The sequence below is a fragment of the Cyphomyrmex costatus genome, unplaced genomic scaffold (assembly GCF_001594065.2).
Source record: "Cyphomyrmex costatus isolate MS0001 unplaced genomic scaffold, Ccosl1.0 scaffold1053, whole genome shotgun sequence".
Classification (NCBI taxonomy): Eukaryota; Metazoa; Arthropoda; class Insecta; order Hymenoptera; family Formicidae; genus Cyphomyrmex; species Cyphomyrmex costatus.
Genome location: NW_017275012.1, coordinates 431,186 through 458,434, shown reverse-complemented (window position 1 = coordinate 458,434; position 27,249 = coordinate 431,186). Strand labels below are relative to the sequence as shown.

Genomic DNA, 27,249 nt, shown 5'->3' with positions numbered 1-27,249 from the left:
TATAATCTATACTGTAATTGGGATTATTTTGGACAATTTCTATGTGGGTAACTTTTTTTTTGAAAAATAGAATATGATATATGATGCTTTAGTTTTAAAACTTGTTTAAATACATATTTACTTCATCTTATAGTATTGTAGGAGATCTTGCAAAGTTAAACTATTTAATTAAAATTTTGTATGCTATAATTATAGCTTTTTTTAGTAGGTTGAAATAGCTGCAGTGCATTCACGGATGCAATCACGGCCGTCGTCAAACCTGACCTTCGAAGACTCGTCAAAATGCCGATATCCCGCAATTCCTCTCAAAGTCCTTCCCGATGTCTGAGGAATTTCTCCACTTAATTAAATCAGGGTGGGTGTTTTAATTACGATAAATCAAATCAGCGCGCAGGAGCGTTATTAATTCCTCTTTAAAGGGAAATATCGAGAGAACGCTGTAAATTATTGATAATATTTCCAGCGCGAGTAAAGTCGTTTTTGATCGCCTTTTTATTACGATTTGCTTTAGATGATGGACGATTGTCTATCCATACCCGTTTTTAAAACGCGACAAAAATGTTCTCCCTTTGCCTTTCGCGGCAAGAACAATTAATCAATATCATTTACAGGAAAGACGGTCTGTTGCAAGAACGTTCTCTCTCAGTAATCACAATATCATCAACTTTTTGCGTAATTACACTAAGTAAAGTTTAATTCCACCAAAATAAATAATCAATATCGTTTTATAAATGTCACATTTTCTCAACAATTATCTTTTTTAGTTATTTTATTTTTACAATTGATTTATTTATATATGTAAATTTTATAATATATTATAGATATTTATTATAATCGGGCTAAACACGGCTGCGGGTCCAGAGGAACGTTCTCCAAGTGTCTAATACGTTCGGTAAATAAGTTTTGAGCGCTCGATCGAGCGCACTAGCTGAATCAAATTATGTTATCGATCAACGGTTTAAAAGGTCACCGATTAACGTTGACAATCTCGACCTCGGCTGGGAGGATCCAGAGACAGTATATCGACGATATATGGGAGATGCCGCGTATCTCGAGAGGACAGAAATCACGGATTCCGACAGAAAAAGTGGGAAGGATTCTGTGATGCGCGTGGCATGGGATTAGGTATCTAATATTTCACTCAAGTATTTGAATAATGTTCTCTCGTAGGGGCCCAGTTGATGAAACGGCGCGGTCTGGCAGTCAGTCGTTGAACAAGGCCGTGACCTCCGATTCTGCTTTGGAATCCTCAACTCATTTTCTGCTTTTCTTTCATTTAATCACAACTTTGGATGGGAAGATTTGTCACTCTTCTCCTTTGCTATTGCGTTAATTATTGATTTTTTAGTATAAAAAATTGAAAAATTGAGTTTTTTCTGCAGAAGTTTACTCCGTAGTGATAAGCTGAAGATTTCTAGTTATATTTGCCATAATCGGATTATGGAGAGATATCACTGCAAAATGATAAAAAAAAAAAAAAGAAATGGAGTGTGTATATTTATATAAATATTTGTCAATGAAAAAATTTATTTGTTGCACAAAATGGCTCAAAACTTTACTTTTATACATTGATTCATTTTGTCATAAAAGATTATCAAAAGTTTCAAGCAATTTGACTCTCTGTCAAGTCTTTAAAGTAAAGATAGGGTTTAAGTAAATTCTGATTAAAACAGAGATAAAGAGAATAGTTTACATATAATTTTGCCACTGCAATGAAATTTATCTCGCTTTGCTGCAAAGAAAACTCATTCTTGTACAAGCACGTTCGTAGCATTAGTATCTCCCCGCACAACGCGTTATATTATGAATATACGGTACACTTAGGTGGAAATGCATCTCGAGTAGCCAACACCCGCTGTCTCGCATCCGGAAAGCGCCCGATGAACTCTCAGAGACTCTTAAGTATCGATCCATGGGAAAATAAATGACTTGTTTCGTGCTTTGGGCGTCAAGGCGAGCTAATTCGCATATTCAATCGTATGTATTAAAGCCGGGCGGCTATTAGGTGCACGTGAAGCAGCATGATGTAGCAGCCAGCAGCCGCAACCCGAAACTCGATCGCTCGATTACACGCAGTTCGGTTGCCTAATATCACGCCGAAGGTTACAGATTGTGTATCATACGATGACCTTGTCCATAGCCCTCCTACGCCGATTAAAGGTCCATCGAGTTTCTCGTATGAGAAAAACGACGATGGGAACCATCTTCAATCAAGCGATTCCTGAAGTCTACACGGGGAATGTTGGTTTAAAATTGCCCGAAATTCTTCCGCGATAGTTTTGCCACAGGCGATTAATTCGCGAATTCCCCACGGCTGCGAAAGTCGCAGGCGGGAGAATATAAAGTCGCGAAAGCGCGTGCGAAGGACACTTCGGATGGAGTAAAATTGAGAGAAAGAAGAAAAGAATGAAAATGAATGAGAACACGAAGCAAACGAATTTTCAAAGTGCAATTTTTCACCGATGGCTAAGAAGATGCGTGGAATGAGCGCCGTGCGCTTCTCGACGAGGACAAAAAGGAACCCGTCCTTCTCGGCGGGCGCGAGTCACCTATATATAGTTTGTACTAACGAAGGGACCGTCCTTGTCTCATTGTGTGCCGAGGGAAAGAGATCGTCGCCCAGATCGCCAGCGAGTTCTGAACAGTCTCTTTTGAGATTCTCGCCCGGATAATAGCGACGGAGATGAAAGTGGATTGCAGCGAGGGAAGAAGAGCGGGTGATATAAGCGGGCAGGGTAGGAAGGGGGGAGGGGGATACCGATAATTCTCTCTCGCCCTCTCCGCACTGCGTCCAAGTATCCCGAAAAATACCGCAGAATTTCGGACGCGATTACATTCGTATTCGCGCTTTCACGATTTAATGTGTTTCGATCGATAAGACACGCACCACTAATGATGCTGTTTTAAAAAGATGTAAATCGATCGGGTTACCTGCAGTCACCTAAAGATAACCGATGCGGTATCGTCAATAATAATTGTGATCCGATAATCTCGAATCCTCTCTACGGATCTTCTCTCTCTTTATCTCCTTCGTTCTCGCTCTCCCTGTGAGACAATCCGGCGATAAATTCAACACGGTCGGATCTCCAGATTTCCGTTTAGCGTGATGGAAAATTATCGTCCTCCGAAGAGAAGCTCAAGGATCCGCCCAACGTTGGCTTTCGAAAACGCTCACGAGTCCGAATCCGGGTCTTAACCGAGCTCGCCAATAATGCAGTTTTCCATTGCGCCACTTTGGAAATCCTTTTCGTACGATTACGTTTATATATCGGCTGGGTCCCGGGAACTCCGCGCACTGCCGACGAGGTGGCTCTCCGGGAGATCATTTAACTTTTTCCACTGGCGTTCGCCAGTAAAACAAGTCGATATTCGAGCCTGCGTCGTGTACTGCAGTTGGATCCATCAGCAACGGCTCGGAATTTATGATCCGTTCCTCGAAGTTTTCGCGTTGTGCTTTCTCCCGTCCCATGATTGTCCCAATCATCCATCCGCTACTTCGCGATACAGCTTGCAATCTTGTGCGCGGATAAGGAAGGTAATCTCAGTCGTGTAGAACCGCAGGCACACGAGAGTATAATATAGCGAAATATAAGGCAGCTATTTTGACAGGAGTTACGAAGCCCGATACGAGGGGGAGAATGACAGCCGGCTATATTGACGTTGCATTGTGACTTTAGACATTGATATTTTTCTTCCTCTCGCACTTCATTCTGCGAAATTATTTTCCTCTATAGGATGGCTACGAGTATATTAAGAATGTAATACAGATAGCTATTTTTTTTCGGCAATAAACGTGAAATATGATATAAAAAGGATGGAAATTACTCGTCGCTAGCTAATTTGTGTTTCTTTGCCATATGACAAAAGAGGTTCTCTAATGTTAAATAGAAGATTAATGAAATGTAAAAAATGCTCTTGTTTACAAAACATTTTTGCGTTTTATTAATATTTGATTATATTTATTTATATTGCCATTTTAAAATGATTTTATCACAATTATTTTAATTATTATTTTAAACAAAACCGAATTATTATTTTATTTTGTATATACGAGAATAAAGTTATTATTTTTATTTGCTTAGATTGAACTTTTGGAAACTGACCTTTTCTAGTTTTATGAATGCAATTAGATAATAGAAATCTATTTCCTCTAATTTAAAGTAAATATTAATGTTCTCAAACTTATAAAATTAATTTATCAAATATCAAGCTTAAATATAAAATTTAATTTACCAAACATAAATCATTTATATATAAATAAAAATAAAAATAAACAATCGTCGTTTAAATTCTCGCTAAGAAAAAATTATTCCAATGTGCAAAAATTTTTAAGATTAATATTATTTAAATTTATTATTGGATTATATATTATACATATATATATAAACTATGAACTAATAAAAACAGACATTGTTGGCGCAATTTTAACGAGAAGAATTTTACATTAACTTTTAATAGGGGACATATGAGTAAATGATGAGAATAAACCAGGTATGATGAAACTTGGTAAATTATAGTAGGGAAGGGACTAATCGAGATTTTAATTGAATTGTCAGATAATCGTGTTATTATCGATAATTTCAAACACTGCAGGAAGGATAGGAGAATCTTTTTAGCAAATTTCGGCTGACAAACGTTTGATAACCACTGGTTGCACAACAAGAGTAAGATTAAAGAAAATTTCGTTTGGACAATTCGTTTCACCGAGTGTCCTTGGAAATACGATTCAATTAGCCGCTTAACTGTCACTCGCAGTAACGTTGTTCTAGAAACCGGAAATTTGGGCAATTTCGCCGGAGTCATACGATCCTACGTAATCAGCGAAAGACGACGGCGGTGGGCGTCGCGCTGCAAAAAAACGTAAACGAAATCAAGCTGAAGAATGGAGAGACGCAAGACGAATGACGTAATGTAGAAAGGAAGGAGAATGGGGAAAATTACGATCAAGTTGAAGAGAGAAAGAGATTAATCGGAGCTGCACACACGGCTACGTGCGGCTGTATTTGTCTCGAATGTGCGTCGCAGCGCCGTAATTGATCCGTCGCGTTGACAGTGAACCGACACAGAGTGGATACTCGCCTTTGCCTTTTCAAAATTTATGTCGTAATAGTAACATTTTACCCATGTATCTTACGGTTGATGTCACGTCTTAGTCGCGAATGCATTTCCAGCAAACATTTGATTATTTTTGATTCATACAATATGTAGATATATGACGAAAAACACGTTTCGTTGAATTTAAAGAAATAACTGATATGTGAATAATCTTAAAAAAGATTAATTAGACATTAAAAATTAATAATTACAATGAAAACAAAAAAAGATAATACAGTTACTCGTAAAAAATTGATTAAAATTTTTAAAAACTACACAAAAGTGTTTAATATAAAACGAAGAAAAAAAAACGAGATCAGAGATGTGTAGAGTAAATTCAGATAATTCTTGCATTATATAAAAGTTTTATAAATAATGTATTTTTATTTTTTATATCAAATAATAAACTTTTGAGTACATACAATTTTTTCTAATTTTCAAAACACTCGATCAACTTTGTACGTCACTGTATATATTTCAGTAAGTACTTTATATGTGACGATTTTCTATCAAAATCTCTATATTCTACACTAGGTCAAGTATCGCTTGTTTTGTAAATTTATTTATAGCCTGTGTCTGATATTGGAGAAAAAGATGCCCTCATCTGCTATTTGTTGTAACACTAACCTGCCAGAAATAGAATAAACAAGACCATTGCGATAAGAAATGCATAATAAAAGCATAAGCAAAAATGCTACACTTTTATAAATACCATAATATAAATACATCAACTTGTAAGTATAAAATATTATAAATATACATTATTATAATTTATTATACTACATTATAATATATATTACTATGTATTATAAATATCTATTTAATACACACATTATAAAATCCTTCAGAAAGACAAACTACTGAAGTTGAGCAGAATCAATGATTGAAACTTATTTATTACGTAGTCATTTTCTTTAAACACACAACCCAGAAAAGCTCTTTAAAACTGATGTAAGTCCTATTATCTGAACAATTATAAAAAATTAACTGTTATTACCAGCTAATTTACCATCGAGGCATGATTTCTTTTGTTATTTGTGCGTATTTTTCAAGAGATAAAGATATTATAAATCTGTAATCGTAAGAGAATAACGACTATTAGAAAATATATTATTTATAAACAAAAAACTGCTTGAGAAAAAATCTTTTCAAGAATGGTGACAATCCCGTCACGTAATATTTCACGGAGCACAATATGTTGTTAAAACTATCATGATTAAGTGTTGGATCCAAGTGTTCCACTTTCATAGAAACATTTATTTGTTTTTTCAATATAACGTGTTACTTCTTTTATCATTTTTATCATTTTTATCATAACACAAGATAATTGAAAAGTTTCTATAAAACTTTTATAAACAAACTTTTGTAAGCTAACTTTGAAAAATGTAAATTAATGCACACAATTCAGAATATAATAAATAATTTAATATGCATGAGCACATATCTAGGGGAATGAATTGGAGGTTTTACTCCCCTTTAAAAAATTTATTTATTTTTTATTTTCAATTAACACATAAATAATACAATTTAAAGATACAATTTACAAAAAATAGAACTTTACTTTTAACTCTTAGTAATTTTATTGTCATATAAAATATTGTTGTTTTTCCGGTTACGATTCGCGTAAAAATTCCATTAGAGCTTTAATAAATACCCGATACATAAGGAAAATTTACAGTATATTTTTGAGCCGAAAAATAAAACAGAATATACGTTGAGATATCAATGAGTCAGTACTTATTTAGAACTACACATTTTGTTTTTAATAATTATATTTTGTCTATACTTTCTACAGAAAAAAAAAGAAAGATATGATTTACAAAATCTAATATTCTTTTTTATTTAAAATCAAGAACAAAAACACATTTTAAGTTCTAAAATATTTAAAAAACATTTTATTAATGGAAAAAATTGCTGTTTGTGTAACAGAATTGATAAAGTAGATCTCCTCTTCAGAAAAAAATCTTAACGTGCATGTTAACAAAGTGATGATAAAATAAATTAAAGAAAGTGTTGTACAGTTGTTTCGTTTAGGAAAAGAAAGCAAAACTTGTCGCCATTTGAAGACAGATATCCAACATGAGAGATTCATTCGACGAAATTCCGTCGCGAGATAAGGAACACCTGCTACAGAAATATTTCAACGTCAATGGAAAGAGTTGTGAGATTCCTTTAAAATTACATATCTCCGCTATCTCATATTTTCTGTATACCTTCTTTATAATAGTCCCATGAGATTAATCAAACATATATACATGTTTCTAGACGATCTACGATTTTTATAATCATTTTAACTGCCAGTTAGTTTTACTATAAAATAGGTACTTAACAATCTTAAGAAAAATATTAATATTGCATAGAAAGACAATAATATTAATTTAACAGAAGAAATTTTTTTTTTAGTTTACTGTTAGTTAATACAGAAGGGTGTTATTTTCAAAGCGTATTCATCAGACTGACATAAAACATTCATGAAACGCGTCTCTTCCGAGTTACAGCCACTTTTGGCACAGACTTCACGTCAGTACTGCAGCAACAGTGTTTGTTGACAGCGTCAAAACTATGCAAACGTAATGTGTCTCTCTCGGGTCACAATTTTAGTTTTGGTTCTGACACATCAGGAAGTTTCGAGCATATGTGCGTTTTCATGGAACATTCAACTTTGCGACGCATTGGACGCCCAAAAAGGTTGAACATCTCTTAAAAAAAAAAAGTATACTAATTTTTTACTATCCTTGTTCATTTGTTGTAATTGAATAATTTAGTTTATTGTGTCGAATTCATTAAGAATGCAATACGCTTGGCGTATCTTTTTTACCGTACATACGATTTTTCCAAATATTGTTCGCTGACAAATTCTTTTGCACAAGCAATATACAATTTAATTACAATTTAGTTAATTATTTTATTACTTTTATTCAGATTCTATTTATATAACTTTGAGATAAATATTTCATATTTTTTCCTTTCTAAATGTCATCGTTATGGATCCAGGATTTAATGTTATTTCATCATTAATATTACTAATCGATTTATGATTGAAGAGGTCAGTTTTCTCTTTATTATTGTCTTGTGCGAGCTGTTTTCTTAGCTCTGAAATATAATATCCGAAGTGTGATATAAGAGCAATAAACGTGGACGATGCACTTGAACAACGTGCGGCAAAATCGCTCGGCGACATTTGGCTAAAGGGGTGAAAGGGGGATGGGGAGTTCCGCAGGGGCGCCGAGTCGGCGATGCGAGCGTTGCCAACGGAGGGGATTTTACGAATTCGTCGCGCGTATTTCGGCAGAACGCACAGGAGGATGGACACGCGCGACCGCTCTATGCGGAAACAGCCGCGTCGCGCTGTCATCGTCGCGCCAACACTCTCTTCCTATTTTCCCCGAGTTTTGCTCGCACAGTGTCTAGTGGGTAGTGCGCGAGCACATTCGCATGCGGGTGCATGTGCCGCTGGATGTAACGCTTGCGCAGTCGTGGAGCATCGCCAGACAGCTCGCCGCGACGGGTGCATCTCGCGGCAGTTCGCGGTCGTCCTCTAAGGCAGGCTCATTAGTCGCTCAGCATCCCCGGCCGCGGCAAATACACCTTTTCATATAATTCGTACTCTTTCATCATCCCTCGATTACTCCCCCCCCCCCCCCCCCCCCCCCCCCCGTCCCTTCATTCGACGAATCACTTAGTCTGAATCACTTTAGACTCTCGCCACTTCAAATTTTCACCCTCGATCGCATCTCTCCGGTGATCCGGTCAGATGGACTTTAGCACACGTGGAACACGCGCTCGGCTATAGACCGCGCGTATATCCCGCAGCATCCAATCTACGCGCGCAAATATTCGCGATCCCCGAGAAATCGATGCCGGTTTCGACAGCTTGCCATCCGATCGCACCGGAAGTCATCTTCCACCGAGATATTGTCTTGGACGATCAAGCGATCGTTGCCGCGATCATTCGCGCGAGTTTCTCGCATTCGTCAGTCCGATCGGTCGGCACCGATTGGAGCATGGCCCGAGTGCGAGGAAGTCTATAGAAGAAGTCTATAACTATCGAGTGAAAGCTAACGAGACGACGTCGTTCACCGCGACCGGAAGGTCGCGTAGGTGTCGAGGTTGGCCGGGGTTGTCGACACGACGGCGAGCGCGTCGAGGAGGAGAAACGGCGGCGGCCACGGCGGTACGTTGCGTTAGCGTTTCGGGCGTTTCGGCTAATGGTCGAAACGTCAATCCGTCATTACACGCTCAAGTTCTCGATGCTGCAGCCACCGTCTCCCCTCCTGGAGATGGCGTCCCTGAGACTACCGGATTCGGAGGAGTTTGACGTCGACACGCGCCGCAGGAGTAATAACGGCAACGTGCCGGCCACGACAGTCGCGACCGTGCCGCCGGGTACCGGCACCCTGCTGCAGATGAGGGACGACCTGGGTGATTATCTCAACAACCTGATCACGGAAGCGATCGCGACGAGTCCGCATGCCACTATGGAGGATCAAGTCCTGTTCAATGCCAGCAAGAACCTATCGGTGATCGAGCACGCGTCCGATCGATTTTACAGGCACAGCATGGCCATGTCAGCGGTCTACTGTGTGGCGTATGTAGTCGTCTTCGTAGTTGGTCTGATCGGCAATAGTTGCGTTATCGCCGTGGTGTACCGGTCACCCCGCATGCGGACTGTCACGAATTTCTTCATCGTCAATCTCGCGGTGGCCGACGTGCTCGTCATTGTCTTCTGTCTGCCGGCCACATTGATGAGCAACATATTTGTCCGTGAGTATCAACATACTTCTTCTTCTTTAAGGATTGTTTTTATTTAATGCTGAATAAATTTACGGCGAAAAGAGAAATTTCTAGTATTTTTTTGTGGGTTTAAAAATGTATAAACGTTTTTCGATGTTACTTTTCAGCTCGTCGATATATCTGATTTCTATACTGTTTAAATTGCATTGTCTTTTTTTTTTTTTTTACATTTGTCGGTAGATTTAATCAGCGTTGATCGCGAGATAACTTGTGAATTATTTCTTACTCCTACGTGAAGCGCAAGAAATGTTCCTTCGAGCATAACGAAAATATTTATGAGCTACCCTCCAACGCTAAGTGCGCTCCATTTAGAAGAGGGGCGATTCTCAAGGGCAGTTAAGTGGTCGTCACAATGCATACAATTCTAATTTGACGTTGTGAAATTTTCGTTTCAAACGCTCCCTTTCCAGGTCGTGTATAAGGGGGTTGGTCCTGAGCCAGAGTGGGAAGGTGGTGCATTCCTTTCGTATTACTGTAAAATCGATCTTTTCGCGTCTCTCTCTCTCTCTCTCTCTTTCCCTCTACCGCTGTTCGCACTCGAGGCAACTCTCCAATTCTCGATGAGCCGACAGCCGGATCGCGAATAATCGGCTCGTTCTTGGATAATAGCACCCGGCCCGAGTTAATGACGTGAAGCATGAATTATGGAGAGGGCGCGAAAAATGGACGAATAGCGTTCAAATTTAGACGTTATGTTATGTTGAATGGTATCGACTATACCGATAAGCGAGAGTGGATGTCCAATCCGAAGTAATGCAAACAGATCGCAGACTTACGACACCGATCGCAATTTGAGCAAACAAACGGCATATTTGCAATTCCACGAACAGCATCACGCGGTTGACGCTTGAGTAGATAGAAGACACAAGAAAAGACACGTGCTTTGTCGATCTTTAGAAAATCAACGGATCGTAACTTCGTGTAATTCCGTCTGTTAATACGTGCGTGAAAATCGCGCGGTTTGCACGCATCGCCGGTATGCGATTACGTATCGCATACGAACTTCCAATTAACTCGTGATATAAGTATCATAAAAACACATTTTTTGCACGCTTTGATCGAGCGGTAAACTACTGTGAAAAAATTGATGCATTAATACCGTAATATTTAAATATATTAGATATTTAATTACAATATTCCATTAAATTACTACTATAATACCATGTATAATTTCATGTAACACACATATGTGACATGATTATACATAAAATATATTTTTGACAATATTTTCTGCAATTGGAATAAATTTTATAAGAGATGTTTAAAAATGTAAAAATATTTTCTAAGAAAAACAAGTATAAGTTATTAAAGGAGTTTTAGATTGATAGTATCCGCGCTAATTTCCTGTTGCTATTTCTTCGTCCTTGTACGTCGAAATTTTCTGGAGCTTTTGTTCTTTTATTGCCGATTGTACATGATGTTGCCATGTAATGCGTTTTGTTTTATCTTTAGCTTATATAAGTGCGTATTTAAAAGTATAGAGACATTTGCAATTTTAATACCACACAACGTGTGTCACGTAAACTGAATACGACGTACGTATGGCCAATCGTGCGGGAACGCCTTCCTGCCCTTGCCAGACTTATCTTACAGCGTATATTTGCCAATTGCGCGTCAATACATACATACACACATATACATACATACACATATATTCACATATATAAAATAATGTATGTAATATATGTATAATGTACATATTAATATAAATATCATATATAATATATGGTATATAATGTATATTATATATAAATTATTATCTGAATATACATATAGATTCCCTCTCTAAAACTTTCAGAGTGAATCCCACTCTGAAGAGTTAAATCTCATTCTCAAAGATTGAAAATTGAGCTATCTTTTCATTTTTTAGAATAAGACTTTAAAGAATTTAGAAAAAATGTAATCTCTCTCTATTTTTCAAATTTTTCATTTTTTCTGTGTTTTATTTTCGAAACTTGTAAAGTCCTTTGGAAATGCGCAATCAACGGCATTACGTTCTGTTACCGATCGTCATCAAGTTTATGAACGTAGAAGCCACCTGTCTATACGTGGCCACGCGCTGCACAGTATATTTGCATAATTACGGTATAGCGAAGCGCACGATCTTAAGGCGCGCAATCGTAAACGTGAACGTAAAAGCGTGTTTTTACGATCGTATTTCGTTTCCTATCGACGACATGCCGTTTTATCGGCAGTTACCGGGAATGCGCTATTAGGCCCGTCAGATTCTCCCGGCTATCTCGAAGCAGGCGCCGCAACGCTGGGGGTTCGCTATCACGCCCATTCAATTAATCCACGATTAAAGCTAGTCGTCTTGTGTATCGCGAGCCTTATGTATTCCTGTAATAGAGGATGGACCTGGCGAAGGCGGCTGCCATCGAAAATATCGAAGATATTTTCGTTTGCATTGGTAGCTCTCAGCAAAAGCAGCTCCGTTTTTTCTTAATTTTCTTCTCCGAACGTCCTTTGGAGGTCTGTGTTGGCCCGATTTTATTTTTCCCAATACGCTGAAAGCCTATTCAAATAAGTCTGCATGACCGCACACAACGAGCAGAAAATTTAATCAGTCAAATGTAAAAGAATGCAGTATTGGTATATTCTTCATGCTTTATTGGATAATGCGGCTGTGCAAGTCTGTCTAGATAAATTTATAAATTTTAGAAACGCGTGTTTTTGCAAGATATAAGCGATTTACATGATTTAACGAAAAACAAGTACTTGGTGGAACTTTCAAATTATTAGTGATGCGCTTTGAGTGATAAAATATCAAAAATAAAATATCACCTTTTTATCGAATTTTTTATCTATAGAGCTAATCATTGGCTGCGTTCAGTTGAGAAAACAGCTTCACGCAGCTCTTATTAAATTCTTTAATATGATTAGTTTATTCATTTAGATTCCGTTAGAAACTAAGAGCAAAAACAAATCATATTAAACCGTAATCACACTATACAGATTCCCGGTTAACGGTTATATTTTAACCAATCACGGATGCAGTTAATTGGCTGCATCCTTCTATTTTATTAATTAAAATAGAATCGTTAACCGGCAACCGTAACCGGTAGTGTAATTACGATTTAATATAATTTGTTTTTGCTCTTAGTTTTTTTAAATGTATAACTTTAAAGAATTTTACAATAGTTACAAAGCTGGCGGCTTTCACTGCTTAACGCAGGTATATTAACCACATGATCGAAGGCATCACTAAAGGAGGTGTCCCCATTTCTCATTGAGAATTCACGATCATCGTGCGCACGCGACGTGTATATGTATACATACATCCGATGCATCTTGCATCCTGGGTGGGAATGACGGCGTGTTAACGCGCCGATTTCGTTTTCGTTCGCGGAATATGCAACGAATTTCGCGCTATCGATCCCAGTTCAGTTTATCGTCACTATACTGTTGGTCGCTTGTGTCGCTATTACTACCGCTCGTCGATTATTTACGGGACGAAAAGTAGAATGTGACTGTGCCCCTCGACAATAGGTCGTTATCGATAAAGCCGATGGCGCGGGTCACTTCGGTGAAAGTCGTTCGTTCGCCTCCGGATGAGAGACTCCGTTGGCTGTGAGAGCTTTCTCTCGAGAAGCAATCTCGTTTCTATGAGAGCCACGTTTAATTTTCGCTCCCCTGCGTACTTTATTGAGCGGAGCGATTTACAGGGCGGACGCGACAGATCTGTACGTGTGCGTTTAAAAAAATGTCTACGGAAATTAGACTTCTCATGGGAGACTAACACTTGAAATAGGAATTAATAACCGAGATGTGGTTGCTTCTTACAAAACACGGAAAGAACGAAGTTTACTAAAATATTTCAAAATTAGCTAAATATAGATGTGAAATTGTTGCATTATCAAAATAATTATACATATGTAGGACGGGCAAGCGCTGAGTATAGTTGAATGCCAAAACTTGTTACAACATTATCATCAACGCATAAACGTTCTCCATAATTATTTTGCAGGTTCAATAATTGTCAGATCTATTTAATATCTAAATTTGTACTTCCGTACCGTTCAAATCGTTTTTCTATGTAGACTTCATAAATAACAGGTTTAATAATTAATAAATTTATTGAACAAATGCATTATGTTTATATGTTATAGATATATCTATTGCGTTATACAAAAATGTATAAAGAAAAGATAACAATGATGAGTAATTAACTATTAACGCCTGACAAGCGTTCACATTTTACGAAGGCAAAGATAAAGGCTACTTTGAGCCAATTAAACGGTAGTTAATGCTCGCGGTTTATTCTTTACGTGAATATTTAAGTGTTTCTTGTCAAGAATGTCTTTGGAATATCTATATAATATTAACATATTTATGACATGTTTATGATGTTTATAAAATCACGTGTGTTAATGTGCGCATACCTTCTCACACGTGCGTTTCCGCACGGTGAGAAGAGCTGTTTTCCGTTCGCTTTGACATGGAAATTGGCAGCGATCTGGGGATTTTGGACTAATGACACGGTAAATCGAATTACTTGCTTTCAAAGCCGATCACCACATCACCAAACCGCGAGCTCAACGTAAATAAAATCACATTTGCCAAATACCGCAAATAACCTCGAACGAATAAAACATTATAATAGAATGATCTTCGTGTCCGCTCGAAAAAAATTACAGTATTGTTATTTAACGTGGCCCCATTTAGCACCATCTTGTTTCATTATCGCTTATTATAACCCTTCATTACTCGCGAGGCGTGGAGGACACTCCCGCCTTATAAATTAGTTAAATGCTATTTAAAAAATGTAATTGCAATCTGAATATCGAACCATTTTTTTTTAAAACCTATTTTCTTATGAACTGTATTTGTATCTCTCTATCCAATATTGAATAATACCTCGTTTAAGCAATGCTCCACTTTCTAGGAATGTATGTTAAACGCTAAGCTCGGGATATTATTGTCCGTGTGTTCTGCGGTTATATCTAGCAAAGAAAGAACGATTGACAGTCCTTATCGATTGATCTATCATCATGAAGGTGGTTTTCATCTATCTTTGCCGTAAATCACGCTTTTATGACCTTGGATGGGCAAGTGTCTCGACATAAGTAAATCGGTTGCCTTAACATTAATTCTATAACGTGAGTATCATTAATTATGCTTCGGGTCACGGTGAAGAGAGAAACATGAAAGTCTTACCGGAGCACCCAAACCGGGTCGTTTTTCCGAAGTGGCTGCAAAGTGGCAAGTGCTCTCTTCAACGTGCGCCTCTCACAAAGTCCCGAGTTACAAATAGTTCTAATAAAGCGGTGATACAAAACCCCGCTATCGTTAATCAACGCCCACACCTTCTTGTGCCTATCTTGTTGCGGACGAAATGTTTTTCGGTAACAAGCAACATCGCGCGACTGGATTTAAGGTCTCTCGTCGGTAAGCCGATAAATCACGGCCGCACTGAAATTCGCTCGGCATAAATTTTGCTCAAGTCGCTTTTTGTTTGTATTGCAACGGAGATGCGCCAATACACCGCGACACGGCGATGTAGTGAGGATCAATGGCTTCCTTTTTGCATTCCCTACTCACTAGTTTTAATTTCCACGCTGTATCGATTAATTCTCAAGCATTGGCACGAAATATGGGGTGCAAAATATCATTCTATCATATATGTATAAGATATTTGAATTATTTTCGTCAAATTTAAATAGCTCAGCTAACGTATCACAGCTCTTCCGGTCGGACGCGCTATGCGCAGCTAAACTCTTTATCTTCCGTACAAGACTATCGTAAAGTATGTCGAGTCTGGTTTGATGTGGCGACCACAAAGGACGGAGGCATTTCGCGAATGTTGTCGAACGCGCAGCGTTCTAGATAGTGTTGTACCACACACGTATACAGACACATCCGAGTAGTCCACACAGAGACGCTGTATCGCTGGCTGCGAGCGTGTGCGTGGTATGTGTGCGGCACAGGGTGAACGCCCCGAAGTGACCGCCTCCCGCACCTCCCTTACACGGGGCTCTCTCACCCCGTCGGAAACTAGAGCTCGTCGGCTCTCCGCGCGCCGGCTTCCGGTTCGATCTTTTCTTTTATTCCGTGCTCAAATCCTCTCCCAAATACCATTTTCGCGCCATCCGTGCGTAGCGTCTATTAGTAACTTTTACTATTCATCAACGTCATTTAGTAGAAATCCGCAAAAGCCCGCGACCTGCTCCCCTTCCGAGTCACGGATATCCTTCGCGTTTGACTTCGAATCCTCGTTTCCGAATATTAAATGTTTGTGCGATCGTCCAATCGTATCAACATTAAAAATAGAATTACTTCAATTATGAATTTATGAGGGAAAATGAGGTTACTTCAATTATAGATTTGCAAGAAGCAGAAAAAACGCATAGACTATAATGTAACTCGACTTTAAATATAGAGAAAAATAGGTTACTTAAATTATAAATCTGCAAGCAAAAGAGATAAAATAGGTTTTTTAAAATAGACATTCTTTGATTCGTTCACGTAATCTACCATTACTTTTCAATATAAAATATAAATGTTTTATTTTATTAAATATGCAATCAATAAAATTGCACAACAGCATTTCAATGCGATTCATATATGTTGTACAAAAGTACATATTTTTATTTCAATTTGGAGATGCAGAAGTAATGCATTATTTTGAATGCAATAAATTATTTCAATTATTTTTGTCTATCGGTGGTCTTATTAGCAATCACAATATTTATCATAGAAATTAGGAATTTTATGCTTCGAAGTATCTATTTGCTTTTTGATTTAGAAGTATTTACATAAAAGAGTTCTTTTTTTTATAAAGAAGCATTGAAAAGTTGAGCGTTGTCTTCGATATCCCGTCACTGATACCATTTGCCTTGTTGATAATTCAACCAATGTCGAACGCTGCAATAACGTCATCGATTTACGATTAAGTGTTTCAAAGATTCCTCGATCAACTTTGTTTGCTTATTTACCGGTTATTTTCCCTGTTGTTTGCGGGTTTTACTGTCGCCACAATTGTCTACTTTCTCAGCCTATGATGTAATTGGTAGCTATACTTGTCGATTAGCACAAAAACTTTTCTATACAGATTGCAGTATCACGTTGCGTTGAATACTTATATTTGTGAAATGAAATAAAACGAGTTTCTTTATAAACTGTACTATTAATAAATTGAGGTTTTGCTGTTAAAATACAAGGCTGAATGAAGAATATATGCTGTACAAAATTGTGTCATTATCGACTGGTCTGCTTTTAAACGAACTAAAATTAGGTTTCGCTAATTAATGTTGTTAATAAATGAAGGTTTGGTTAAAATTAAATCGAGATATTTATTGTACAAATATTTTATTGATACTTTTATTGTACTCTTTCTAAAATTAATTTATGATATATAATAAATAATGCTATGAATTGATCAAGGTTTGTAAAACGTTATGTATCGGAATTGACCAAGGTTTGTAAAACCCACATATCGGATTGATGTAAAAGGAAAAGGTGACTGTAAAAATGTCACTCTCGTTCAATGTCTCTATTTACGTAATGGCTGTTGTTAATAGCAAGAATATGACGAAGTTGGGAGATGCAATGTTATTTCGAATGATGTTTATCCAACGAGAACAGCTGTAATGCATCAGGATGGAAATGCATCGAGAGACAAAAGTTGATTTATGCTGTTCTTGTCTATTTTCTCCTCTTGCGCGAAGCGAGAATTTGTCGCGGCCTCGACGGGATTTCCGGCTGAACGAACGCGACAAATGTAAGAAAATGAGAAACAACGTCACGATGTTTCCTCAGCTGGGACACGTAGATCCAGCACGGTGTATATGTACACAATTGGTATCGTCTTGTAATCGAATACGAGCGCGAATGTCGCCATCGGGGCGCCGTATAATTACATACAAACGCGCTATTAAGCGGACAATGCGCGATATCGTAAAACATCTGAAGTTAATACAGTGAATCATGCGAGGTGTGTTCTCAGAAACATTAGGTGTGAAATGGAAAATTCTCAACTTTAGGATAAAGTCTTGGGTAAAACCTTTAAAATAAAAAAAAAATCTTTATTTGTCATCAAGATAACAAAAATTTAAGTTGTTTTCTATATTTTAAAGATGCCATCTTATCCAAGTATTCCTCTATTTAATTTCGGTAGCAACATAAATTAATGTTAATATTATTTTAATATTATTGTAATATTGAGTTTTTATGAACATGAGAAAGATTCGCATATTCATATATTTGATACGTCGAGGATTTTTCTATTGTAAAACTTGATTTGCCAAAGTTTGGTTTTCTCCTCAACAAAAGAAATATAAATTTGCCACAACACTTTGTAACAAAATGATTCTATAATTTCGTTCTTTTGAATATTCGATGAATTCTTGAAGTAATCTCGTTTTTTCTTAAATTAAATTGCCCAAAATATAATCTGTAGGCGATTGCAAACAAAAGACTTTAGGCGGAATGAGATTTAGGTCAGGTGAATTTCAATGAATATCAAGTAAGATTTACTTCAGCCGTGTCTTAATGCAGGACTTTGTTATTGAGGTAACTAATAGCGAATAATTACGTCAGAATACTTGCTAAGTATTGTTCAATTAAAAAAAAAGAGACGAAACCTATGTCCTATTTGTACATAAAATGCGAATAAGATCCGTCGAAATTTTCTCTAAGAAAAATCAGAATTCAGTGGTAAATTTAACTTTGAAATTAAAATTAGATGTTCTCCGAGATATTTCTTGTATATGTATATCATATTGGGGCACTTTGTGCATATCGAGTTATATAAATTGCATCGATAATCTCATGTATACATAACAATGCGAAATAAACTGCGATTACCTTGACTGTAAAAGAGTTGTCTATATAATTTATGTGTGTGGATATACATCATTTTATTTTATTCACGAAAATTCACAAGTTTATGCATTGATGTTTATATTGGAGAAGAGCCGTATATTGCTGGTCTCGACATAAACCAGTGCCAAAATTGTGTAAAGCGAGAGCTATTGAGAATATCAAAAGTGAATTTGTTTGGTTATATAGAGTAGTTGCTTGTTAATCTTCTATTGTTAATTCCAGCGCGGTATAAATTCGCAGCTTTCCAATAATCTTTCCTAATCCTGCATCGGGATTTCAAGGATTCGCGGAAATTAATTTGATAAACCAGGATATAAGACAGACTCAAGGTAATCTTCGAGGGTGGATCGAAAATCGCAGGACATCCTTCGCTCATTCGGCGATTGTACGAATATCTGTCGCGTCTTACGTATTTTTCTCTGAGAACGTGGCGTAACGATCTTCCCGATACATATATTACGAATTATGGCCGACTCGATTGTCTCCGTCTTTTGAATTCTTGCACACACATCTTGTCCGCTTCATAGAATTTGAAAAGTGCAGCAACACACCGATAAGCTGACCCAAACCGAGATCCATACAACCTGTATTCGTGTCAAGGCAAAAGGGGCCAACACTCTCGCCTGGCCTACATCGGCCGATCGCACTCCAACCCCTCGACTTCGACCCCGTTCGCGACCCATCGTCTCGACTACCCGCGCGCATCTATTCTTCGTCTTGCGTATACCGTACGCCGCGGTGCATCCGATGAATGTGATTTCGGAGAGAGATCGCAGAAATCCCCCGAAGACACGATCTCACATCAACGATAATTGACAATGATGACATTTCGTTAGATTAATATCGATTTATTGCGTTCGCGATTTAAGCTGGAACGATCGATCGGATTACTTCTGTCGGATTTCTTCAGTAACGAGGCCTTACAATGCGAGAAGACGTGAACCCCGTTTGTCCGATTTCGCCGTTGCAAAGGCGTGACCCCAAAGAAATGTGATCGACCGCGTGCGAGGGTTTATTGGCGGGGTCGGTTACGTCGTAATAAGGAAGAAATTCGCAACGTGTTTTATTAGCGAAGGATTCGCGTGTTGCGTGCCGCAGGATTGCACGAAATAAAATTACGCGTATATCTACACGGCGATATTGTATGCCGCGACCGCGCCACACCGCGCCGGCAGACCTGCATCCGGTGATACGGGTGTGTTGGCACCGTGTCTACAGGTGAGCTAACTAGGTCGGCGTCCCACTTGATGGGGGTTGGAGGGTGGCGGCAGAGGGGCGATCGCTGGATGGGCAGGGAGTTTACCCGAAGGCGATTAGCCGACGACGTGTGCCTTTTTTTTTTCGTTCTTTTTGTGCAAGCGATAGCCTACTGTATTCGCAATACTTTTCGCTACTTTCTTCCACCGAACGAATTATCCACGTTTCTTCGACATGTCATCATCCTTGAACGTTTCTGTCAGTTCGATTATCCTGTACCTTCGAAATAAAGGATTACTTTTATTCGCAAAGCTAGAAATCGATTTGGTAGAAACAGTTTCACTTCCCATTCCGATATTCCCGAGTTTCTTGAACCATTGGTGCAAAAAGCCGCGGATGACCGAGCAGACGACTCGCTGGAAGTGAACCTGGTAGACAGAGACATGGCCCAGTTCAGATTTGGTCCGTTCAAGGTTGTGCCACGCGAAAAGATAATTACGTATTTAGGTCAGACGAGCGGATATCTGCACAGTTTGGTCTTGGTGTAGACAGATAGGTTCGTGTGTCCATATATAATATGCGGTGGCCTATTAATTTTCATTGCCTCTAATGTATCGTCGCAGTCAAACATTTTCGCCGACTTTACGAAGCCTGGCTTTCCTTTCAGTAGACACGATCGACTAGTTCTATCCTTTTCGACATTAAATTAATAACGAGGATACAATGATACTTTTATCTTTTAAAAGGAAAGCAGTCGAAGTTATCTGGTTGCGCTTTCGGTATTAGACGCGATATGCAACGTGATATTTCATTGCATACTGCACGGTAATCATCATCACGGTGATAAATGCGTTCAACTCGTGTCGTAGCCAGTGGAATCAGCGGTGGTCTGATTCTTCAAGGAATATAACGCACGTTTACTTAGATTCACGAGAAAAATATGTGCGATTTATATGCGCTCCTTTGTAAGTCTTTCGGAGATAGACAGCTGACATACATCACGTGGAGTATTGTAACAAAATTTCGGCGAAAACGGGGGCTGAAAAGACCGCGCAGTAAAAGCCTCGGACTGAGCGTTTCAAGAACGCGAATTTAACGACTTCCTATATTCATTTAGAAGCTGTCCCATTCAGGGTAGAGTTATTACAACGATACATCTCTGACTTAGATTACTATCACAATTGATGTGGTTGATATCTTCTGATTTGATGGTCTCTTTCGACACTTTATAGAGTTGATCGAGATCTCCGTAAGCAATTTCGCGTGACATATGTTATCCCGGTACTTTACGGTTGCATTGCAAACTCCGCGGAAGCGGATCTCGTCGCGGTTCCACTGAGGCGTGCTCCGCCTCCTTGTGCATCCCGATTGCAGTCACTAACTTACTGTTTCCGTGGACGTCTACAAGAGCCAAAGACGTACATACGTGGGTGCATCCGCCCGCCTAGCGCTAGGCTGTCACGCGGTGTCAGCCTCAAACAAGCGCCGAGACAACGCCGTGCTTCCGACAATTCGTAACTTGCGACATTGACTTTGCGGGAACTATTATCCGGAAATTCGTCGGGAGACGCGCGTGAGTTGCGAACTGCTTGCCAAGGACGAATATAAATCTAGCCAATGTAATCGGGGATGGTGCGGCGCCGATAGACTGCGTTTTTGGTAATATACGGATGTAACATATCACGTTACAAGTCTGTGAGTTTCATGACAAAATAAGTTATATCCCAAAATCTTACGAAATACTATTACATTTAATCAAATGATTAAAGAAATATTAATTGGAAAATTTCAATGTGGTCTCTTCTCCTCTCTCTCTCTCTCTCTCTCTCTCTCTGAAAAGAGTACAGGTTGAATTTATTATATTGATAATTCTTTTATTATTAACATAATACATAAAATAATTAAATATAACGTTAATACAGCAATTGGTTTATTCTTGTACATTTTAAGCATCTAGCTAATGTAATCAGAGATAATGGTGCCGATAAATTGTATTTCTGGTAAGAAACTCTCCAAAACTTTTAGAATGAATCTCACTCTCACAGATTGAAAATTGAGCTACTGTTTTTCAAGTTTGACTCAATTTTGACTTAGAGTAAAAATTTCATTCAAAAAAATGTTGAAAATATGCATGCATGTCACGTTATGTAAATTGGTGAGTTATGTGGACAATAATATAAGTTATATTTCAAATAAGTCACATTCCGAAATCTTACTAAATACTACTATTAATTGAACAGTCAAGAATTATTAGTTCGAAAATTCAAAAGTGCAGATCTTCCGTTTTTCTTTCTCCGAGTAGATTTCAATTTAAATTGATAATTTTGCAATTCTAATACAATACATGAAACAATTAAGTAATATAATATTAACAAAGTGGTTTATTCTTGTACATTCTAAGTATCGATGTCATGACCAGAGACGTGCATGATAAATCTACACGTCCACATATTGTCATTGAGATTATAGCCAGCTATAATCTTGATGTGAACTGCTTTAGTTACATAATAGGCTGTATACCCGATATAGGATAGAGGTCGATGCCACCTCATCATTGCGAGCGTCGGAGGTTGACCCTATCAACAGACACTTTTCCGTGCTTAATTTCCGTAGTAGGATCTTAAATTCGATATCAGGCGAAGGATCGATGGTTGTTTCTTGTTCGCGCATCCCTCAGGACTTCGTGCCTCTTTTCTTGACCTCGCGACGACGACGGCGTGTTTGAAGTCACTTTGTACTCCCGAAGAGGGTAGAGGCCAGTGGGACAAACCGCCGGCGCACACCTGTACAGTGCCGGTATTCGGGTCATGCATCTCGGCCACTTGTACTAGGTCACTACCTCCCTCGCTCGTTTCGTTGCGTACCCCCCCCCCTTCCCCCTCCTCTCGTCAACTTTTCACTCGGCATATACACACGAGCTAAGCTATTATACACTATAAATTAATATTTGTTCAATTTCGAAAGAAGACTACGCGCGCTCGTCCATCGGTATAGGTACGTTACACGTAGAATTCGATTGTACTTGGAGTACGATTCTGGATTACGCGTCTCAGCGTCGCGAATAATGAACATGTAGGAATTAGTGACCCGGAGATAAATCAGGGTTGGGGGTGGAGAAGAAGGGGTAGAGTATATATGCTGGGTGTTGTAATCGGGGATGCTTGCGCTTAGGCGAAGGCCAAATCGCAGCATGTGAGATGTCGATACGAGGACGCACAATGAAACGCAACCAGGCGCTGAAGATACTTCATTTCGATGGTTTCGTTTCTTGTACAATTGGCGTCGAAATAGATTACCGTCGATTTTTCTTTTTTTTCTTTAGCCATTTAACGTTTAAGAATTTTCTCAAATTCTTTTGAGAACGATTCGGAATTTTAATGCTCAAATTTAATTTCTAAGATATTCAATATTGAACAGACGCTCAGAAAATACGAGATAAAAGGTTCGATCAAATTTACATTGAGGGCAAAGTCCAAGTTGTTCGAGGAATCTATAAATGAAAAGAAGAAACGTGACATCGTTTGGATATTAGGCGGATCGATGGTAAAGAGAGGAAAAAAAGAAAGAAAAGACAAAGGGATGCATATATCTAGTGACATAATTATACAATTAAAAGTTTGATACATAATTAAACTCGGTACATTGTTGACTGTTTGTTGGCCCAGTTTATCATGCAATACGGAGGGTATCCGCTTTCGCAGTGATTCGCCATCAATCATGCATAAACGTTTTTTCATTCAACGTCGAGCCATTCGACGTCGCGTGTCAACATATATTCAAAACTTCGTCGTTCATGTCATGTTGGAAAAAATGTCGAGAAACGGCGACGCGCGGATGGTAGAGAACTCGATTAACCCACGGTAGAGGAGCGATGCTACCGCTTCCAGTGCATCCTAGCACCTGGCTACGGCGAGTGCGGGAGGGATCGTGTCGCGTTGCCACGCCAGCGAGACCTTGAAGGCATTCGAAACCGGGGCAGTGTCCCGAAGAGAGGTCTCACGCAGTCGCAGTACGCGGGATGGTTTAACACACCAAGCTGCCCTACATACAGGCTGCTACAACACCGAAACCTCGCGCTCGCGCCCAGCGAATCTAGATCAAAACCCTAGGTTTGAATCCCTCGAGAGAGCGTGCCTTTATCCGTTATTCATGCATTTTTCTACAAATATATCGTTCCTTCAGATTAACGTACCGTTATTAATACAACTGACTGTCATCGCTTTAAAAAAACCACATCGCCGATCGATATCTCAAATTTCTAAGTAGTACTGAAAAATCGAGGACAATCAAAATATAGAGACATAAGAGTTAATGAGTACGAGTAAAAAAAGGAAAGAAGACATTTCTTTTATAATTAGAAAGGACAATATTTTAACTGGTTTTATTTATACATGAGATTTATTTGCTTATAGAATCGATCATTAATAATTTACTTATGTCGACAATTATTTTAGTGATAAAATAAATCAAGATTTTGAATAATTATAAATTTAAAAAATTTTAATCTTTTTCTTGTGGTTTTTTAAACATTTGCTACTACTTAACTGTCGATCGTTATTATCAGTTCATTTATGATTGATACGTTCTCATCTACATCAATGGCTTCTCGACAAGCAATCTGTAGAAATTGCTGATGGTGCTTTGTGAGAAATTATAATGGAATTCGCAAACTGCATATAATGGCGGCGAATATCTGAATTGGATAATCTTAAAGTTCGGTGATATCTATTCGTTCTTTTCTTCTTTCTATCAATTTGTTTTTGTTTGCACTTTTACCTTTTTTTTGTGATTATTGATCTGTGATTTAATGTGCCAGAAATTGTCAAATGCTGCCATATTTCAATATTTAATTAAATTGGTATAAATAAAGACTTTTCTTGTATCACGTCAGATGTCTACATTACTTCAGATTTTTTGTACTTAAAAATAATTTACTCCAATTTTTTTAGTAAAAATATTTGAGCATTATATATGGTATATATAATATGGTAGTTTTGGAATAATTAATTAAGCGTATTCTTTTTTTTTACTTATGATTTGTAAGTACTTATGCTTTGTATGGGTCATATAACTTATTCAGCACCTATAGCGTGGCAATCCGATTAGCATATCACACTGCCGGATAACAACTTTGCAGCGCAAGTTACTTGCGAGAAAAATTTTCCAATGTTATTATATACAATACTTTAAGAGCTTAAAATCACCGCATGTTTTCTTAAAAAGAGATTCTTTGGTTAATTTAGAATTTGTTTAAATTATAAAATATCAATAAAGTATCAATTAGAATAATAATAATTTTTATAAGTGGTCAAATAGGATACCTTTTCACGAAATTTTGATAAGCGAAACATATAATAAAATAATATTTTTAATATTAGATAGAATTTATTTAATAATTTTAAATGCATTTGACGAAGATTTAAATTCTTACTGATCCAGAACACAAATAATGAAACTATTATATTTTTAAATTAATTAAAAATAAACATTATTTTATAATAGAATTGATTCAAGACTTGTATTTGTGAATGTGATGTCAAAGAAAATTTCATTAAGCAGCGCCTTTTGTCGCCATTTCCGTTGAGGAAAAAGTTGGTCAAATTTCTCAAAGCATCCACCGTTAAGCGTTACTTAGCAGAGACAGGATACGGGATACGTTACATCATGAGTGTTGAGAAAAAAACGTAAATTCGCGCGATGTTTCATTAAGAGGAACTTTTATTAAAAGAAAGCTCACGATGCTGTGTTGGGAATGAAGTATATTAGATCTCGGATTTATTTGTGGTTCATTTGCTTGTTAGCCATAATTTTCGGTCATTCTTTCCTCCTTTTTTTTTCTACAACAACTTGCTTAATGAAATTTAGAAGAGATGGATTTAACTAATAAAATGTTACTGCCTTGTTCTCTACTCGTTCTATGTTCAGCTCTGCATTTGATCTTCGTATTTTTTCTGTTAGCGAACTTGCTACGTGAAAAATACTGATTCGAAAAAGTTGTAACAACACAATATATTAGTCGCTTAATTGGTTTACGTTTAATTTTTCTTGAGAAAAGAAATATCCATTTTAACTGTTTGAAAACATTTTTTGTATGGCTAAAAATATGGAAACGTAAGAATCATCAAAGCGAATCCAACACATAGCGGATGCAAAAAAAAGTAAAATATTCTATTTTTAAATTTCATCAAAATTATATATTGCATATTTTCTGTAGTAGTGAAATGTAGAAATGACTCTGAAACTACATTGGATCTACCACGAACTTTTTAGTTCGTGGTAGATCCAATGTAGAGAATGCAAAGTAATCAATATAAATTCTCGTTAAAAGTATAATCCCATTATCTTTTACTTCAACAATTTTGATAATAGCCGTCGTTTTATGTCCACCGGGTGGCATACGTGATTTAAACTAATAATACAATAGAATGGTTCTATGTCTTGGAACACGCCGATATTATCGCGATACACGAAAACAAAGTCGTGTGCGCGCGCATGTTCAGTTAAGCTACCATCGACCTGAAAATTCGCAATCGTCACGCGACGCGCTAATTTACTCTTGTTTTCTTAATGTGAGTACGCTCTAGCGCAGAGTCTGTTCTAAAATGTAAAAAAAAAAAATAAGAACATCTCTGTGGCCGGAAGAGTCCATATCGCGCGATCAATCTCTATGAATTTCCTGGTTTGGAAAAGGCAATCCTCTCGAAGAGATAGGGGATATTCCGATATCGTTTGATTACGGGGTCACGGCTTTTCGATTGAAATTCCTTCTACTTCACTAACGTTACGAAGATCAACTATCATCGCAACCAACATGCTAGCTATAGGCAGACACATGTTCAAAGATACATCAGAAATTTCTCTCTCGAAAGTATACATGTCTTGAATCAAAACAGAGAGAATATTAACGAAATTACACGTAAAATATTTATTCTTTATTTATAAATAATAATTTTTCCAAATATTACAAATTTAAATAATACACGCTGCAGTAGTCTTTTTTCCAAACATTCATAAAATGTATGAAATGCATGAACACAATGAAATCTTGGGTTTATTGCTCTTTTTGTAGCCTGATATAAAAAAATCATGTCTAGTTTCAGATTTGAAATATGTCGTGTCTTTAAACTAGAGGGTTTCAGACACACTACATCTGTTAGGCATTATCTTTCTCTTAGCCTATATGAATAATCATGACGTTGAGCAATATAGAGAAACTTCTTTATGATTATTCATGAACTGAGAAAAGAAATGAAACAACTGTAACGTTCCGTCGCTTGACAACATTTTCTTAAAAATGCCGGAAAATTCTGTGCCTTTCATTGCTCATACAGCGTAAAATAA

General features: G+C 37.6%; 1 protein-coding gene across 1 annotated transcript in view; it reads left to right on the top strand.

The window, feature by feature from the left end:
* The first annotated feature begins 9,302 nt into the window (after positions 1-9,302).
* The window catches only part of SIFR (SIFamide receptor), a 40,028-nt gene continuing 22,081 nt past the window's right edge, over positions 9,303-27,249 (top strand). The window contains exon 1 of the mRNA XM_018541048.1: positions 9,303-9,858. Within this exon, the coding sequence (XP_018396550.1) occupies positions 9,303-9,858 (556 nt within the window). The remainder of the gene's footprint in view (positions 9,859-27,249) is intronic.